Source organism: Podarcis liolepis (genome assembly GCF_965112155.1).
Source record: "Podarcis liolepis genome assembly, chromosome: 2".
In the NCBI taxonomy this organism is placed as follows: domain Eukaryota; kingdom Metazoa; phylum Chordata; class Lepidosauria; order Squamata; family Lacertidae; genus Podarcis; species Podarcis liolepis.
Window position 1 is genome coordinate 70,652,410 of NC_139555.1, and position 19,204 is coordinate 70,671,613.

The window sequence follows — 19,204 nt, forward strand, 5'->3', positions numbered from 1 at the left end:
GTGCATGCCAAATTTCATTCTGATACTTCAAGGCTCAAAGGAGAAACTTACTCAAAAAACGTAAATGACAAATAGACAACTAAACCAATGACTTCACTACACCTGGCCAAAGGAGATGAAATCCTCCCCTCCATTGCTGTGCCTCATAATGGAAACAAAGCCAAGAGATTTAAAGGTACTCTGAAGGCAATTGCAGGCCTGGTACCACCACAAGCCTTTCTGAAGCAGTTGCCTCAAGAGGCACTCAGGGAAGGGTGGCAGATTTGCACCCCCAATTTGGGTCTCCCATCTTGAATCAAACTTGGGAATCTGGGGAAGGAGAAGACATGGAGGCTTTTCACAAGTGCAACGTAAACAAATTTTTGTATAAATTTGTTTGTAATGTGAATATTATTAACCAAGAGTCAGAACGCATAGGCAGATTCCAAATGCAGCTCTTCTGCTCTCTATTCTGCATTATCTTCAACAACAGCATCTTCATGGTACAAGAGCTGCTCAAAGGCAAATTAAACCAGACCTGTCAAAGATTGGCAACTTAGGTGGAACGGCTGCCTAAGTGCCTTAAAGCAAAGCCTCCTTCCTAGTTTCTTTCTGCTGCCCAAGATTCCAGGCTTGGTTTGGGGGGCATGAGCGTAAAATAAGACAAGAGTATAACAACAGCACTTCCTGCATGGTCCCTGTCATCTCTCAAAACCATTAATGAAGTGAATAAGCAGTTGTGATCACATGCCTATGACATTCATGGAACTCTATTTCATGCAACAGCCCTAATAGCTGTAGATGCACACCTTAGGGACGAACTGCATTTTCACCAGCAACAGTTTGCATGCTGGACAAATGCAGTATCTCCACAACAATAGTGTAGCCTAAAGAGAAGGTGTTGGACTCTTGTGTCACATATGAGAAACATTTTGCTGTGTGTTGGGGGCTGGGGGACCCAACTTGTGAAAATACACGTTGGCTGCTAAGTCTGCATGACTTGGTAAGCCAAGTTATAGTTTGCCTGGAGTCCACATGAATACTTGTTCTTGGCTGCAGCTCATGGGTGATGAGAAGAAAGCTGAGCCCACCTTTGGACAACACACTAATCTAAATCTTAGCTTAGCTCAGCATGGCACAGGAGCAAAAAGGACCAGGGAAAAGCAAAGTAGCTTTAAGCTCTTCTCTGGGAGCCCACACATTCACAACAGTCCCAGTAAGCCATAGTTTTGCTTACTATGTCATGAGAAGCAGGCCTCAAGTGTCGTTGGCCTTGTTTTCTGGTTACATTGCATGGGGATTTCACTATCGCCTACTCCCTGTTCCTCTTTTTGAAGAAATCTGTGCTTCAGTCAGACATCTATGTAAGGATGCAGGAGGATCGAGAAAAGGGGGTGACTAAGCTTTATTGCATAATAATCCATAGACTTTAATCACAGAATTGCGGAGCCAGTGACATTTAGCTATTCATCCTGCCAATGTTTTTGTTTGCGTGGGCAAATATATAGGAAGGGGTGTGCAGCCATCAGGTCTCAGCTAGCCCAGATCCCACTTAGAAATGTTACATAAGTCCATTGCTTTTGTTTATTAAAGTGTTAGGAAATATTTGATAAACAGACCAAGCTACCACTTCTGGCCATGTTTATCATAGTGGCTACTGGAGGAACCGAGGCATGTCAGTCTGAGAATGGGGCTAGTCACAACGTAAACCATACATCAAGCAGGAGGGGAAAGATGGGAAATAATTATGACACTTTTTGATGAATAGGGAGCAGATGGGGCTTGCTCCCAGGCAAACCTGTATATTAGATTATACCCAATGCTAACAAATAAGCTTGCTTGCATTCTCTTTCCCATCCCTCTTTCTATATGACCTGATTTTTGCTTTAATCTTAGTTTTGCTCTGTCTTGCCTCTCCACTGCCCTCGTATTGAAAATGTCTTTACTCTTTCATCTGCTCACACACCTCTTTCCAATTCTTACTTCTACCTCTGTCTTGTGTCAATATCGGTGTACACTGTAACTAAACATCTCGCAGCCACAGATTAAAGGGCACAAAATCAAGACTTAGCTTCAAAATCCTTGCTCAATGGCTGGAAAACAACATTTTCAGTCCTCGAATACACCAAGCAATAATGTACTTTTAAGAAGCATTGTCCCAGGAGGGACTGTGCGATGTGCCTTTTCTCAGTGTTTGAATCAGCTTTATTTCAGTGCCACCTGGGAATACACGATGTAATAATGGGGCTATTAGCAGCTACATCCTAACAGAGATAAGGAACATGAGAGGAATATGATTTGGCTCCGGAAAGGGGGAGAAATGCTGAAGGTTTGAAGTGCATTCCCCAGTAACTAAGTCGAGAAAACCAAGCAGCTGCAAATGGCTGGCTGAGACTTTTTGCATTACCTTCCAAATGCCTTCTATAAATAAATTTAATAGCCATGCCCCTCTGGCCTATTGTCTTTAAAAAACTAACTGGTTTAAATATTTGGAATTTTACACTTCAGTCCTGGTTGCAATGAACAGTTTATTTTCCCTCCTGTTGTATCATACAGAAACCACCTTGAGATTTACGAATGAAGGGCGATATACAAATTTAATACATAAAATAAATAGAAATCAGTGCAGTATAGTATTTAGTGTTGGTCTGGGACTAGGGAGACCAGGGTTCAGGTCCCCATTCAGTCATGAAGCTCATTGGGTGCCCACTTCCGCTCAGCCTAACCTACCTCCCATAATGTAATGGGAAAGGGAAGAACCATTTATGCCAGCTTGAATGTGTTATGAGAATTATAAGTAGTAGATAGGTAGCCGTGTTGGTCTGCCATAGTCAAAATAAAAAAATTCCTTCCAGTAGCACCTTAAAGACCAACTAAGAACTAACTTAGTTGGTCTTTAAGGTGCTACTGGAAGGAATTTTTTTATTTTGAGAATTATAAGGTTTAAGATATAAAATAAATATACCAAGCAAACACATACATAAATAAATATATAAACCGTATGTCTGAAACACTACAGGAAAAAAAGTCCTGGAACCATTTTGACTCTCCCAAATTGACCTCAAATGTTTCTCTGCAAGGAGGGAAGAAATGGGAAAAACCTCCCCATTTGCTCACAAATTCTGCCCAAAGGGCACATTTAAGCTATGAATAGGTTCCAGTTACAGATAGGTAGCCCTGTTGGTCTGCCATAGTCAAAATAAAAAATAAAATAAAAAAATTCCTCCCAGTAGCACCTTAAAGACCAACTAAGTTAGTTCTTGGTATGAGCTTTCGTGTGCATGCACACTTCTTCCGTTTCAGTGTATCTGAAGAAGTGTGCATGCACACGAAAGCTCATACCAAGAACTAACTTAGTTGGTCTTTAAGGTGCTACTGGGAGGAATTTTTTTATTTTGGCTATGAATAGGGCGAGCCTGTGATCTGGACTCAGGAATTAAGTATTTATCATCACAAAAGAATAGCCAGGCTGCCCAGGTAAACCCATCAACAGCCAGGTAAACCCATCAACAGGTTTCCTGCCAGACAGGATTCTGTTGTAGACCAACCCTTCTGTGATTTATGCATGATGTATTGGGGGGTGGTCTTGGGCTCCAGGGTGGGCAATTTCAAATGTCAATATAAGGGCTTGCACGCCATTGTTCGGGGTCCCTCCTGCCTCCTGCGTGTAGTTGTGAAGCACCCTGTTGCAACAGTTAATAAAGATCAGGCTTACTAGCTGCTTTGCTTCTCAATATTCTGTGGTTGGCCTCTGTTAATTTCTCCTACTGATAGAGAACCTACATAAGGACTCTATACTGGCTCTTGGGTACCCCATAAGGGACATGGAGCAGTTTTTTCCTTATATCCTGCCTGGAGAAAAGGCAGGATATAAATGTAATAATAAAAAAATAAAACTTTGTATGGTGTGGAGAAAGTGGACAGGGAGAAGTTTTTCTTCCTCTCAGACAATACTGTAACTTGGGGAACGTCCAGTTACACTGAATGTTGGAGGGTTCAGGGCAGACAAAAGAAGTAACTTCTTCGTCTGCAACTTAATTAAATACAGTGGTACCTTGGGTTAAGAACTTAATTCATTCTGGAGGTCCGTTCTTAACCTGAAACTGTTTTTAACCTGAGGTACCACTTTAGCTAATGGGGCCTCCTGCTGCCGCCACACAATTTCTGTTCTCATCCTGAAGCAAAGTTCTTAACCCGAGGTACTATTTCTGGGTTAGCAGAGTCTGTAACCTGAAGCATCTGTAACTTGAAGCGTCTGTAACCCGAGGTACCACTGTAATGGAATTTGGTCCCCCGGGGAAGCAGCGGTGGCCACCAACTTCAATGGCTTTAAAACAGCTACCATGGCTGTGCTCTGTTTTCAGTGCTAGAGGAGGCAGTACTACTTGCTGGGAATCCGCCTGTGGGGAGCACTGTTGCACTTCTGCTGGCATGCTTTCCATAGGCATCTGGTTGGCCACTGTGAGAACCAAAGGCAACATTATGTGGGACTTTGGCCTGATCCAGCAAGTCTCTTCTTACATTCTTATACCCTACGCTGCCTGCACAAGCAGATTGCTCCCTTGAGTAAAGAAATGGGGCCATAAGGAACACATGGACCAAATTTCGCACACATTGGAGCTGCTATGTATTTCTTCCGTGTTTGTAAGCATGCCTGGGATATCAGGTACCAAAGCAAACTGTAGCATGCATGCTGCGGCACCGAGGAACGCCAACATCGGCCTAAGGGCAGTGGTGCTTCTTAAATTACTCTTTCCCACCTCTGTTCAATCATAAGAGCCCAAACCAAATGCACATTCCCAACCCATCCCAGCAGGGAGATTACGAAAAAGATTTCAAAGGAGAAATACTTGATTTTCCGACTGCCTACGCTTCAGAAAGGGTGTGCACTTGGATTCCAGCCACCACAACTGAATTCTGGTTTTGCCCCCATCCGGCGTAAACTCGTTGGACTAATCGTTTTATCTTATTATATTCCAGCTTTAACGAAAGTGGTGCAATAACATCATCGCCATGGGAGACTCTGTAAACACCCACCAACACAAAAGCCTCCCCACTCCCTTTTAAAGAAGCGGAAGTACATGTTGCAGCAAGTAGCCATGAAACAGCTGCATGTGCTAAATGATGGTAGTGAAGCTGATGAACATAGACTGAGATGGAGACTGTTTCACAGCTTCAATATTAATGAAATGGGTAGATAAAAAAAAAAAAAACCAAAGAAAGCCAGAGGCACAGAATGCGAAAAGGATTCGGGAGAGCACGTGTGTTGGCGTGGGGAGGGGACTCAAAGATGGAAGAGAAGTATGCTTTGACTGATTCTGTTTTAAAACTTTTTTTAAAAAAAAAATCCCCAGCATGCCAGAAGCCTTAAAACATGCAATTCCAGAAACCACATTGGCTTGAAACATGATGCTTGTTATTCTAGTAGCACCCCACCCTCCATTATTTTGAACGTTTTGTAGCCATTCTGATAAATAAATGAAGATCAGCAATACTTTTAATCAATGGGTAAGTTCTAGAGAATCTTGGACTATTAAGATTAAAATGCTGGTCTGGAAACAAAAATATAAAGAATTCCCACAGGAGTTATCAATATATCTAACAACTTCCAGATGCGTAACCATGCTAGTCTGTTGAAGCTAAAACAACAAAGAGCCTTGTGGAATCTTACAGAATAACAGATTTATTGTAGCACACACTTTTATGGATTAGTATGCACTTATTATTATTATTTGGGACGCGGGTGGCGCTGTGGGTTAAACAACGGAGCCTAGGACTTGCCGATCAGAAGGTCGGCGGTTCGAATCCCCACGACAGGGTGAGCTCCTGTTGCTTGGTCCCTGCTCCTGTCAACCTAGCAGTTCGAAAGCACCTCAAAGTGCAAGTAGATAAATAGGGACCGCTCTCTGGCGGGAAGGTAAACGGCGTTTCCGTGTGCTGCTCTGGTTCGCCAGAAGCAGCTTAGTCACGCTGGCCACGTGACCCGGAAGCTGTCTGCGGACAAGCGCCGGCTCCCGGCCTATAGAGCAAGATGAGCGCGCAACCCCAGAGTCGGTCACGACTGGACCTGATGGTCAGGGGTACCTTTACCTTTATTATTATTATTATTATTGGAAGTTTTTAATGTTGGATTTTATTTTTAATATTCTGTTGGGAATCGCCCAGAGTAGCTGGAGAAACCCAGCCAGATGGGCAGGGTACAAATAAAAATAAATAAATAAATAAATAAATAAATAAAATAATAATAATTACTACTACTATTGTACCTTGCTTTGAGTTTAATGAAAAATCAGCAAATTAAGTAAGGTTATTATTAAAGGTGAAAAAACCTTATCCTGGATCTTTAGGGGATTTGCACTGGCATCCCCAACCAAGCATTCAGGATTTTGATCAGTTCTTCCACACCAAGATGAATGAGAAAGGAACTATGCTTTGCTGCTGCTAAAAATGGCAACCCAGAGTCTGGTTCTCTCCATCTTCCCTGTAATGTAGGGGTAGACCAATCTGTGGACCTCCAGATGATGTTGCTGGACTCCACCTTCCATCAGCCCTGGCTGCCATGACCAGTGGTCAGGGATTATGGGAGCTGTAGTCCAGCAACATCTGGAGGACCAAAGGTTAACCAGCCATCCTGTATGTGCAGAAACCCTTTCAGTACCTTAATATCACCAAACTGTGTGTTTTCTCCTTCACCCAACATATTGTTGGAGGTCATTAGCCTGGGTGGAGAATGTACAACAGAATGATATCATGAAACTGGGTAAGTGTTCCAACATGTTAATAAAGAAGAAATATTTGATGGCTGAAAGATACTGTTCCCAGCAACCCTGAAATTATTAACTGTGAGGATATGTAAGATTAATGTTTGCAGTCTGTTATGTTTTCACATTCTTAAATTATGGTTTTGTTTTACAGACAAACCTCAGCTCCCGAATGCCTCCGTTTTGGAATGTTTCAGCTCCCAAACGCCAAAAACCCGGGAGTAAATGCTCCAGTTTTCAAATGTTTCTCGGAAGCTGAACATCCAACGCAGCTTTCACGTGTGTGCAGGAAGCTCCTGCAACCAATCAGAAGCAGCGCCTCGGTTGTCGAACATTTCGGAAGCTGAACGGGCTTCCGGAAGAGATAACGTTCGACAACCGATGTTTGACTGTATTTGTATTGTATTTTTTACCACTTTACTAACTGCCTGGAAATGTAATAAATGTAATAAAGAAATAAATAAAGTTTGCAAACGTTTGACAGAACCCTCATGTTTCATGAAAAACAGTACTAGTATCAAGGTCTGAAGAAATGTTTTTTTCAAGAGAGAGAGAGAGAGAGAGAGAGAGAGAGAGAGAGAGAGGACGCAGCAGAGGTCTCTTTTGGTTTTGTGTAATGTCAGTTCACCTCAGTTAAAAAGTATGGTCTGGTGGCTACAGTGCTGGGATTTGTACTCAGTTTAAAAGCCTACATCTGCCATGTTTACAGCTGGCCAGCTCCATTCCATCCCCACCAGATTCCGCCCTTGGACAGCCAAGGCATTTCTGATAAAGGTAGCAAAACCAAACACTCAGGTTGTGGATACAAGGAACGATCCTGCTTTTCAGAAAAGGCAGACAATGGGAACAAGTGGGAACTAATGGAAAGGGCAAGAGAAAAAAGCTCTAAACAGTTCTTTCAGCTAGGTGGAGAGGTACAGAAAAGACACTCAGACACCAACTCAGGAATACAGCAGCCACCCTACCAGGGATGATAGCAGAACTGAGTCCAATGAGGAAGAGTGGTGTGTCTTTTTGACTCTTCTGGCTCCACCAACATCTGAACCAGTGCTTCCCCACTCTGGCAGAAACAGAAGCCTTGTAACGTCTCACCAATCTTATTCAGATTCTCTCTTGTTAAGACCCTTCTGTTGCCTGAAGGAAGCTAGGTCTCTCTTTTCTCTAAAAGTCAGTGCAGAAACTCTCCTCTGGCCTGTGCTTTGTTTCATTAACCTTGCCCTTCCCCAGGTGGGCGGTTGTTGTTTTTTGGTTCCCTACACTTGATGGGCAGGGGGTGTACCTTGCTGGCAGCCTGCAGAGTCCTAAACCGCCCCAGAAGGTGGAGTCCCAAAGCGCTGGGCTCCCCTCCTAACACCCAGGCAACCTCTCTACCACTTGTTTCTGTCTGTTCTGACGTAAATATACAATGCTCATGAAACCTTGCTCCGCAGTTTCTTAATTTCCTGTCTTTAAAATGGGCCTTAGTGCAAATAAGTCAAATAACTGTTTTGAATATATTTTTTAAAGCCTGTAAAAAATACTATATATAAGTGACTAATGATAATTTCCTCCAACCGGGCCTAAGAATTACCTCTGACATCACATACAATAATTTCATGTAAGAAGACGGGAAATGATTGCTGGGAACTCACATTATGTGGACAGTACTCCAAAACTTGATAAAACTTCAGTCCTCGAGGCACACGGTTGTGGACATCCACATTGCAGCACTCCTTCATCCCTTCATCGATAGCCTCATTTATCTTGTTCACGGGGAAAGCGCAAACTGCCGAGTAATTCCGGGGCACTTTGCTGCCTGGCAGGCTTTCAGCAAACACCCCAAAGAGAACCAGTTCTCTGTCAGCATCACTGACAGTGATCTCAGGAGCCAGTTTCGGGCCAGGCTGAGTAGCATGAGCTGCTTGCAAAACATTAAAAACGACATCCCTGGGGGTTGCCCCAAGACTCCTTTTCCGCTTGGTGTTAAAGCGGCAGTCCAAGTTCAGTTCACGGTACGTGTGCACTTCCGTTTCATCAGTACTGAGCCGTACAATCCTAGTGTGGTACACACTGGACTCAGGGTTTTCTTTTTGGACTGTTAGAAAATATACAAAGTTCCGGTATTCAAAGGAATACACATAGTTAATTGGGTATGTGTCTTGAAACGCAGGTAGCACCGTTAAGGAGTGGAAAGGATGGTCAAACCCTTCCGCGTTACTCTTGAGTCTCCGTATAGACACGGATTTGGGACTATATGTCTCCGCAATGTTTCTGTTAATGGTAGAGGCAACGTAAAAATATACCGTGTGTGCCATATCAGCAACTACAACTCTAGTGCCTAAAGGACTGGCCACACAGTCTGGACACTCAGAAGGCCTGTTAAATTTAGCAGAGAACAGGCATTTGGTGTCAACTGACACATTGCCATTTTTTTCAATCTCATGCTGGAAGCAGACTCCATGATGAGAAGTCCCACAACTATAAAGCCAAAATTCTTGAGGATCCAACACCAGAACTATGTTATCTGTATCTTCGGGGTTCATTGGCCCTTTCACGGGGCACTTGGCACAGATCTCACACGCGGCGTTACCCCAGGGACCAGTCACTATCGTGGACAGAATTTCCATCTTTGAGTTCAACATGAAGATCTTGTTCCGAACTGCAATAAAGATCGCATCATCGTACTCAGAAGTGACAATGTTCTGAATGGAACTCCCAGCATCAAATGTAGGGAAGCTGTACTTCACTGTGAAATCTCTGGTTGAGTCAGACCACCGAGGTGGGCATTGCCATGCCTTCCCAATAATTATAGTGGGCAATAACCCCAATATGAGGCAAAGTAACAATGGCACATCCATACTAGGGAGGTAACAGTAATGCAGAGTCCCAGACCTCAGAGACTACCTCAGTTTTTCAGTTCTGTGTGGAGCTGAAATCCATCCAGAATAGTCTACCATTGCATTGCAGCTGAAAAGGAGAGAAAATATGAATGACTGACATTGAAGAAAAAAGGAAACAAGCTTGCATTTAAGTATTACGGAGCATCCGCTAGAAGAGGAAGATATTTGGAAGCTGTGTTAAGTCTGCTGCAGCAAAAACAACAGTTCTGTGGCACCTAAAAGATGAACAGATTCCTTATATTTTTATATTTTATTTATAAAAATATTCATATTCTGGGAAGCTTCCAACTTAATAAAAACACAGCAAAACATCACACAATTAAAAATTTCCCGATACAGACCTGCCTTCAGAGAGTTGTATAGTTGTTTATCTGTTTGAGATCTGATGGAAGAGCATTCTACAGGTTTACAACAAAAATAAATAAAATACATAAAACCAATGCTCTTTTTCTAGAAAAAGAGGTGCTGGAGCTCACCATGAATACCTCCCTTGTTCTCTTATAATGGCAATGGCTCACCTGAGAGCTGCCAGAACTGGGTTCCGGCAAGTTCTGGCTGAAGAAAAAGCCCTGCATAAAAGCATATTGTAAAAACCAGTTAAAAGCAGAAATCAATTAACAATTGTGGGAAGATGTATTCTTAACTGCCTGGACAGGCCTGGTGGAATAGAAAAGTTTTCAGCAGGTGTTTAAAAGTTGAAACAGAAGTTCCCTTCTTACAGCATAAGTTTTTGTGGGTCGCACAATAAAAGGGAGTTGGATCTCCTTGTGAAAAGGAATCCTCTACAGCAGTGTTTCCCAACCTTTTTTGGGCAAAGGCACACTTGTTTGATGAAAAAAATCTCGAGGCACACCACCATTACAGCCCCGTGACGTCAGCGCGCAGCGTCACGCCGGGAGGGACGCACGAAAGTGTAAGTTTCAATTTTTTTCCCTCCCCCTTGCCGGGGAACCTCCAAACTTTGGGGGTGGGGGGGGGGAGGAGGCAGCAAAGCGAGGCAGGAAGGAGAGCGCGGCTTGGCTGGGTGAGCTTTGGCAGGGGCAGGGAATGAGAGCCGCGAGGCGGGCGCTGCGGGCGGAGGCGCTGCCCGCCGAGCTCACAGGCAGCCAGGCAGGCAGACGGCGAGAGCCCCGCGCTGGGCGGCCTCTCCTCGCCGCCGCCGCCCCGCCTCTCGCCGCCCGACCCGCCCGCCTCCCTCCAGGCAACATCTCGCGGCACACCAGGCAACATCTCGCGGCACACTAGTGTGCCGCGGAACAGTGGTTGGGAAACACTGCTCTACAGAAGCTATACTGTCCATGAAAATCCAGCCGTACAATGAATGTGAAAATCCGGATGCATGGCAACCCATGTTGGCAGTGTCGTTTTTGGCAAATAAACTGTGATTTTGCCAAGAAAACTCAACAACTTTTAGCTGGTGCCCATCATCACATCTGTGTCCTAAGTGTTGATGCTTTTGATGGGATGTTTTCACCAGACAGTAAAGGATCTAGGGTGTCAAAATCTCATGGATTAAAAAAACACCAGAATTCCTTTCTTTTCTCAGTAAAAATTATACCAAAAGGTAGGTGGAGTATGAAATAATAACAACTTCATAAGTATTATTCCCTATATATGTAATTGGTCTACATCAGTTAATATTTACAGGCAGTTTTACACTGAATGGGTTCATTGCACAGTGGGTTTATTTTAAAAAGGTTTTAGTAATGTTAAAAATTGAATTAAAATTATTCATATTAATCATTTTAATTGAATTGAATATGACAATACAAACAATAGAATATAAAAAAGTAAAACATAACAACAGATGACTGGTACATCTATTATTAATTAAAGTTTGACAATACAGTTATTTTTACTACATTCTTCAGTAATTGAACCAATATAATAATTCCCTTTCCTTTTATTTCTGGTTTTTACATAATCTGGATGATAAAACTGCCAGATGCTTTTGGCAATTTGGGACTGACTTCTTCGTGAGCCTTATTTCATTTCTAATAATGTCTGCCATATAAACCTTTCTATTTCTGGAATCAAGAAACAAGGTTACCCCCACCATTCTATACTGGATGCTGGGACAACCCCCCTGCCAAAGGCCTCAGAGTTTGAAAAGGAAATAAAATCATACCAGATTGTATAAATTTATATATACACACTGTATTTTTCCGTGTATAAGACTAGGCTTCTTTGTTTTTTACCCAAAAATTAGGTTTAAAATTGGGGCTTGTCTTATACACAGATAGTGCTGAGGGGTGTTTTCTTAATTTGGAGTCCCCAAAAATACATGGGGCATCTTATACATGGAAAAATATGGTATGTTTTGAGTGACCTCTTGCCACTTTTAATTTATGCAGCAGCATAATATTTAATATTTACAGTCAGTTTTACATTGGGCGGGGCAAGTTGGGGCAGGGCGCATTGCCTGGAGCCTCACCGCTGCCTCCCCCTCAGTTGTAGGGTAGCTGAGGGAGAGCGGGTGCAAGCCCCACGCTGCCGTTTCGGGCAGCGCAGAACCTGCAGGTGCCTGAGCCACCGCATCACTTCCAGGAGAGACGCATGGCTCGGGCGAGCTGCAGGCCCCATGGTAAGTGTCACCCCCTGCAGTGTGGCACTCAGTGCCCCCAGCTATGCCTCTGAATTTATGTGATATCTTTTCGTTTCTCAGTGATAGGGCATCTGCTTTCATTCACATCCCTGGTTCAATCTCCAGCATCACCAGGTGGGCCTGGTAATAATCCCTGGCTGAACTGCTGCCAGCCAGTGTAGGCAGTACTAAGTTAGATAGACCAATGGTCTGATTTTCTATAATGCAGCTTTCAATATTCCTGAAATCCCCAAAGAATAAAAAAATGGCGCTCTCTCTTTGAATTAACAAAAGAAGCAAACATTAAGTGATCTGGATAATCAAATCTCATTATCACTGGGTGCAGCACACACACAATCCTACATATACGGGAGGAAATGCGCACACAGTGCAAAGGTGCATTCTTGGGTGTGGCTAACACATAATAATGGAACACCCAGATACTTTATTTTAAGTGCCTACTCTCCTGTAGAAATATCTCCATCCATTAACTCTGATCCTATGCATGCTTATTCAGGAATGCCATGAAGTTCAACTGAGTTTACTCCCAAACAAGTGCAATAACATGAATCACCCAGTAAGTTTATTTCCCCAGTGCACAACTGAAAAGATGGAGGGGTTTAAGGGGTTATGACTTCAAACATTACACAACAGCAAAACCACATTTGGCACCAGGAGTGTACACTCACTGGGAAGCCCCAGCAAGGCCAAAGTCCCTGGCAACTCTACCTGCATAACACACACCAACAAGCACTGTTTCGGGATGAAACATTTTTGCCTCACCTTTCAATCTTAAAGCAGCTTGAATAAATATCAATTATATATATATACACACACACGCACCATTAAAAATAATAATAAGTACAGCTCCAAAAGCACAGCAAAACACTATCAGGACTAAATCAGAAAAAAGCAAGTGCCCTTGACACACCCATCTATCAAGAGAATATCAGGAAGGAGGTACAGTCATCGACTATTTTAATAGCTTCTTGTTTGCTGGCTAAAGCGTAGCAAGTGAGGATGCCAAACGAACCTCCTTGTTGTTTTCGCACACTGCATTTTTCGTGGGCGCGCATATAAAAGGGTGCATTAAAAGAAAAGAAAAGCCGTGTGATAGTTGTGGGCAATGGGTGTCTACTAGTGTGCCCTGCTGCGAGCTGAGGCCAACTCCGGAGCAGAAGCGAAAGGCAGGCTGGCGGCATTGCCCTCGCTCGACTTCTCCTCCCAAGCGCCCTGGGCAACAGGTGACCCAGGCGGCAAAAGCCCTCTCCCCGCGGAGCGCCCCGCGCAAATCCCCCTCGGGGCAGGCGCGGTGGGAGAGCGAGAAGTTTCGCCCCTTCCATGCGCCCAGATCCTGATTCAGATACCCCTACGGGCTCGTGGACTGGAAAAGAAACCGAGCAGGGGCAAGCCTAGGCGAAAGGTAAGGCCAGCAGCACTGCCCACCTCAAGGCTGAGGCCCCTCTGAGCTCCTTTCCGACCCCATACAGCGCGACTTCCCCGTGGCCAAGGACTCACCCCGCCGCAGCCGCAGCCGTCTCGGACTCTCTGAACTCGGCGCCGACTACACACCTGGCCGGGGAGGCTCCCAGGCGGAGGACGGGACGGGACCGGGCGGGGACAGCGCGCCGAGGGCGGCACTCAGCCCGTCACCGCCTCCGCCTCCTTGTGCCGGGCCGCTTCCGCAGCAGCCCGTTCCCGCCTTTGGGTCGCGTCCCAGCGCCGTGGTGGAAGAGTGGAGCGGACGCTCTTGTAGGACAAATGACTTCCTAGGGAGGGAGGCGCAGCCCGGGTTGGCGCGCTCAGAAGTCGCCCTGTCTGGCAAGAGAGAGACGTGTCCTGATAGCCGGCGCTGGCGACTGTGGCTACTTCTCGGGGCCACTTCGCGGCGGAACAGGGCGCAACCTGTCCCGGCTCTCACCCCGCGCTTTCCGCTGCGGCCTGAGGACTTTGACCGCCTGTGGCTCGCGCGGAGTACCTTTCTAACGTCTGCAAGGGAAAGACGCGTGTCTGTAATCACCGCGGTGCCTGACCGGAAGCCGTGATTGCCTCCGTTCCGCGGCGTGTATCCCTTGGGTTTAGTTTCGTGTTGTGTTGGGTTTGGAGTAGCAAAAAGAAAAAGAGTGAGAGGACTCTTAAAGACTTTAAACGTTTTATTATGCTGTAATAAAGTTGTTGCTTTTAATGTTTTTCACAGTAGCCTTTCTTCTGTTTGTAGGCTCGTTTTGATTTCAGACATTACGAAATAATACAGCGGCATCGGCACTTGTCTGGCATGCGGAGTATGTGGGTGGATGGTTACGAGGAGTTGCATGAAATTTATTGCTTTAAAAAAAATAAACTCAAAGGATCCTGGGGAAGGGCTACAGTATGTCGTAACTGGAAGCTGCCCGGGAGAGTACGCAGCACACGCCCTCTGACGATTACTTAAGGGTGCTGGGAATTATAGCTCTGAGGGGTGAACTAAGATTCATTTTGGGGGGTGCTTTAAATGTATGATGTGTATACATCCTGATTAATACTTTCCACTCCTGCCACCTTGCAGCTCAAAATCGCCTTCTCCCATTGGTTTTCTCACAGGTGAGGGAGAAAAGGGACACTCCTAAAACATTTTGCTGCCTGAGGAGAAATAGCAATGTCTCTCCCTTCCTCCTCCCCATCCCCGGTCAAGAAGCATAGTAGTTACTCAAGGCCAACTTAGCTATTTGGCTCCTGAAAACTTTACAAGCAGCCTCTCGCTGAGAGGAGGAAAAGGCAATAATATAAATAAGGAACAATTCGCTGCGCTTTTACTACACCCCAAATCAGCTGCCTCGGGCAGCTGTCTCATGCTGCCCAACAGAAGGCAAAGCGGTTCTTGTTTTTGAAATATGCAGTGGTAAATACAGAATGGATGGGTAGGTGGGCTGCTACTATGTAATATGGGTAAGGTAAAGACCCACACATGGATCCTAAAGTTGATTGGTGTTATTCCCTCCCTTGCACACTTCCTCCCACCCAGGCACAGTCTGCCAGACAAGGCAGAGCCAGAACCTGAGAGTTGCACTCTGTGCAGCAAGTAATATCTCCAGGTGAATAACGTATTACCATAATGTTCGCAAGAGAAACACGCCTGGCAGGTTGGCATGCATCTGTATGCTCACAAGCACACATGCCCTCAATGGCCTGGTGGACTACATAATGCTAGATTCAGCAACAGCAGCATCATGGGGGAAGAGGGTACAAGTACGAGGGGAGGATTATTCTGTGTTTTGAAATCATGAGAGGGGTCCGTCTACAACCTACCGTCTTTGTGCATAGGGAGCAGAGTTGCTTTCAGCGAACAGAAGGAAACAGTTCTAACTTTAAGATGGCTTGCAGGAACACTTTTTATTTACAGTATTACCTCAGGTTAAGAACTTAATTCGTTCTGGATGTCCGTCTGGGTTAGCGGAGTCTGTAACCTGAGGCATCTGTAACCCGAGGTACCACTGTACTGGGCTCTAAAAATCTAACACATTTTATGAAAGAAGAGTACTATCAAAGAGGGGGGTCACCCAGGCATCTCAAACCATTATTTTTAGCAATTTTATTTTCCTATATGGTAGTAGATTTTTAAATAACTAGTATTAATGCAACATGACTGCATCTTATGACCCATAAATCAAATTGCATCTTTTCAGTCATTATTTTTCTGTTTTCCTGATTATTTCTGACCCATTTCCTTCTTGGCTTCTTTACCCCCGTTGCCTTTCCATATACAGTATATATTTTTATTATCTCTATTGTGCGTTTGTAAATGAATTATTTGCATCTCCCACAAATGTCATGTGACAGCAGCCATTCCAATAGGCGGCTGCCTGCCTTTGTGGGCGAGATGGGAGCAGGCCCCATTCCATTGGCTTTGCTGGAAGGCCAGCTCCACTAGGTTCCCCTTCCCCCAACCCATTTCTGAATTCTCCATTCCTGAGCTAGTACTTATAAGAACCGCTATTTAAGAATTGGTGCCTGAGTTTGCTTTCCCTCTTTCTTTAGTGTTGTGTATTTTTGTAAGCCCACAGGAAGGGGCTGTCTTCCTTTATTCCACATAAGCTGCATTGAAAGGTTTTTGTGGTGAGGACTGAGAGGCTGCAAGGTAGACATGCTCTAAATAAATAAAGAAACCTTACAGATCTGGGATTGCTTTCTCCCACACGCGGCAGACACTAATTCCCATCATCTTACCATAACAGTAACTGTATCCCAAAAGGTATAAACGTTTTAGTTATCAACTGATCTGCAAAGAGTTTCACAATCTTGCCCTACATTTTTCTTAACAAAGCTTATTAAAATGTGATTTGTGTTGAGAAGATTTAAATAAGGCAATGTAAGGGTTGTTAAAGTTGACAACTATTTTACAAAAGGCATCAAGAGCTTTCTACACAGGAATTGCTTGCGCTGAATTAAAGTAGCAAAATCAAAACCATGATTATATCATCCATCTCTGGCATTCATACTATTATTTCCAGTTTCTTTGTAGGGCTCCTTCCGGCTTTTCTCTAGGCATTTTAAATGCCCTTATGAAATATTTTCTGGGAATCTCTCTTTAGTGGGGTAGCATAGTAGTTGCTGTGCCCTCCCTCGAAGGACAGAACAAGCAATGCAAACAGGAGATTTAGTTCAGCAAGCTAGAAATCCCCAAAGAGGCAGATTTCCCCACAGGATAGTTGTGGGTCCCCAAGAGTAATTTAATACTGGGGATGTGCGATCATCCACGTTCAAAATGATCAGGCAGATCTTGAGATGAAGAATAAAATCAAGGAAGCATCCAGAAAAGAGTGACTTCAACTACCATCACATACATTGGCTACATATGTGTTCCAGTCATGACAAATGGGTGAAATTTATTGAAACCCTAATAATTGCTCTAGTACAGTACATATGGGGTGCAGGTGGTGCTGTGGTCTAAACCACAGAGCCTAGAACTTGCCGATCAGAAGGTCAGTGGTTTGAATCCCCACGACGGGGTGAGTGCCCGTTGCTCGGTCCCTGCTCTTGCCAACCTAGCAGTTCAAAAGCACGTCAAAGTGCAAGTAGATAAATAGGTACCGCTCCGGCAGGAAGGTAAACGGCATTTCCGTGCGCTGCTCTGGTTCACCAGAAGCAGCTTAGTCATGCTGGCAACATGAAGCTGTCTGCGGACAAATGGCGGCTCCCTCAGCCAGTAAGATGAGCGGCGCAACCCCAGAGTCATCTGCAACTGGACTTAGCGGTCAGGGGTCCCTTTACCTTTTTATAGTACATATGGTCATGGAGCCAACCAGAGGGCAGCACCCTGGGCTTAATATTTGGTGGTGCCCAGAACCTGCTGCAGGCTATAAGTGTTGCTGAACCAATTGGGAGCAGTGACCATAGCGCTATTAAAGTAAACATACCTGTAAATGGCAAATTGCCAAGAAAATTCAACATGGTCACATTTGTCAAAAGAGAAAACTTCCCAAAAATGAGGGGATCAATAAAAAGGAAGCTGAAAGTCAAAGCCAATTAGGTTTTTTCACTCCAAAATGGCAGGGTGTTGTTGAAAAATACAATATTAGAAGCTCAACTGAAATGTATACTACAGGTCAGGAAAGGAGCAAGAGGATGCCAGTGGGGTTAACAAATAGTCACATGAGCTACTAGAGGCAGAAGTCTTCCTTCAAAAACTGGAAGTTTTGTCCAAATGAGAAGAGAACAAAAAGGAACACAAACATTCGCAAAAGAACTGCAAGCAGGGGTGCGCATAAGGGATGAACAGCAAAACTTCTCTTACACTCTTTTGGAATTGATATCTTTGCCTAATCCTAAAGCAAGCCCTATCTGGGCTCACCCTTGATACGACATGTACCAAGTGCAAGTTGCACAACCTAACAACGAAAGTAACAATTTTACTGCAAATTTCCTGAAACCAAATGGTTTACGGTAATTAGCAAAAGGTTAGGTAAGGTTAGGGGAGATGTTATCCAGAAAACTCAAATGCTGTACTTTGGATTAATGAAAGAACTATTTAGAGAGATTTGACATGATATCTGAAGGACAAAAATGAGGGTGGATTAAGTAGAATTTTTAGTTGGGTAATTGAGGTTTTCTCAATGGAGGTTCCAATATACTGAAAATTAAAGTTAAAAGTTATTAAGGAATTGATCACGAATATTGTAACTGTCGGACGTGGGTGGCGCCTAGGACTTGCCAATCAGAAGGTTGGCGGTTCGAATCCCCGCAACGGGGTGAGCTCCCGTTGCTTGGTCCCTGCTCCTGCCAACCTAGCAGTTGAAAGCACGTCAAAGTGCAAGTAGATAAATAGGTACCGCTCCGGCGGGAAGGTAAACGGCGTTTCCGTGCGCTGCTCTGGTTCGCCAGAAGCGGCTTAGTCATGCTGGCCACATGACCCGGAAGCTGTACGCCAGCTCCCTCGGCCAATAAAGCGAGATGAGCGCCGCAACCCCAGAGTCGGTCACGACTGGACCTAATGGTCAGGGGTTCCTTTACCTTTGCTATTGTAACTGTAGAAATCTAAAGCAACTATATGACTTTCTAATTCACATGTGTAGCAGAAGATGTGACCTTGGACTCACACACTGTAAGCACAGGAAATTTGTTCATTTTTAAAATTCCATTTGGATCGATTTCTTGTTTGTGTTGTCACTGCCCTGATCAGTAAGAAAGCTTTCACACTGCCGACCCTTTGCTGCCACCCTGTGGCTGTCGTGTTCCCAGCCTTTTAGAGACAGGAGTTGACGCAATGCTTTTGCTCATTTGCTTTAATGAATTACATTGCTATTGGTATGTCACATTACCCTTCTCTCCCCCCACCATCCCCCCTCTCTCACACAAGCTTAAACAAGCTTAAAGTATTGAGTTCCTACAAAGTCTCACATCTAGCCTGGGGTCACATGGAGACAGCGAACTTGGGCCTAGGGCTGTACAACTGCAGCATGCATGCAAAAACTGAATATCATTCCAAAAAACATCATTCACATGGAAAACTGGATGTCAGGGAGAAG

The 19,204-nt window shown here is 44.4% G+C and overlaps 1 protein-coding gene across 3 annotated transcripts in view; it reads right to left on the bottom strand.

The window, feature by feature from the left end:
- Positions 1 to 16,040, bottom strand: part of MST1R (macrophage stimulating 1 receptor) — a 55,652-nt gene extending 39,612 nt beyond the window's left edge. For all 3 annotated transcript variants that reach the window (XR_014522323.1, XM_083488642.1, XM_083488641.1), the window contains exons 1-2: positions 13,722 to 16,040; positions 8,372 to 9,686 (exon numbers count right to left, since the gene is read on the bottom strand). Coding sequence is in view for 2 of the 3 variants with exons in the window: in XM_083488642.1 (XP_083344768.1) it covers positions 8,372 to 9,577 (1,206 nt within the window). In the remaining variant the exon portion in view is untranslated. The remainder of the gene's footprint in view (positions 1 to 8,371; positions 9,687 to 13,721) is intronic.
- Positions 16,041 to 19,204: the final 3,164 nt, after the last annotated feature.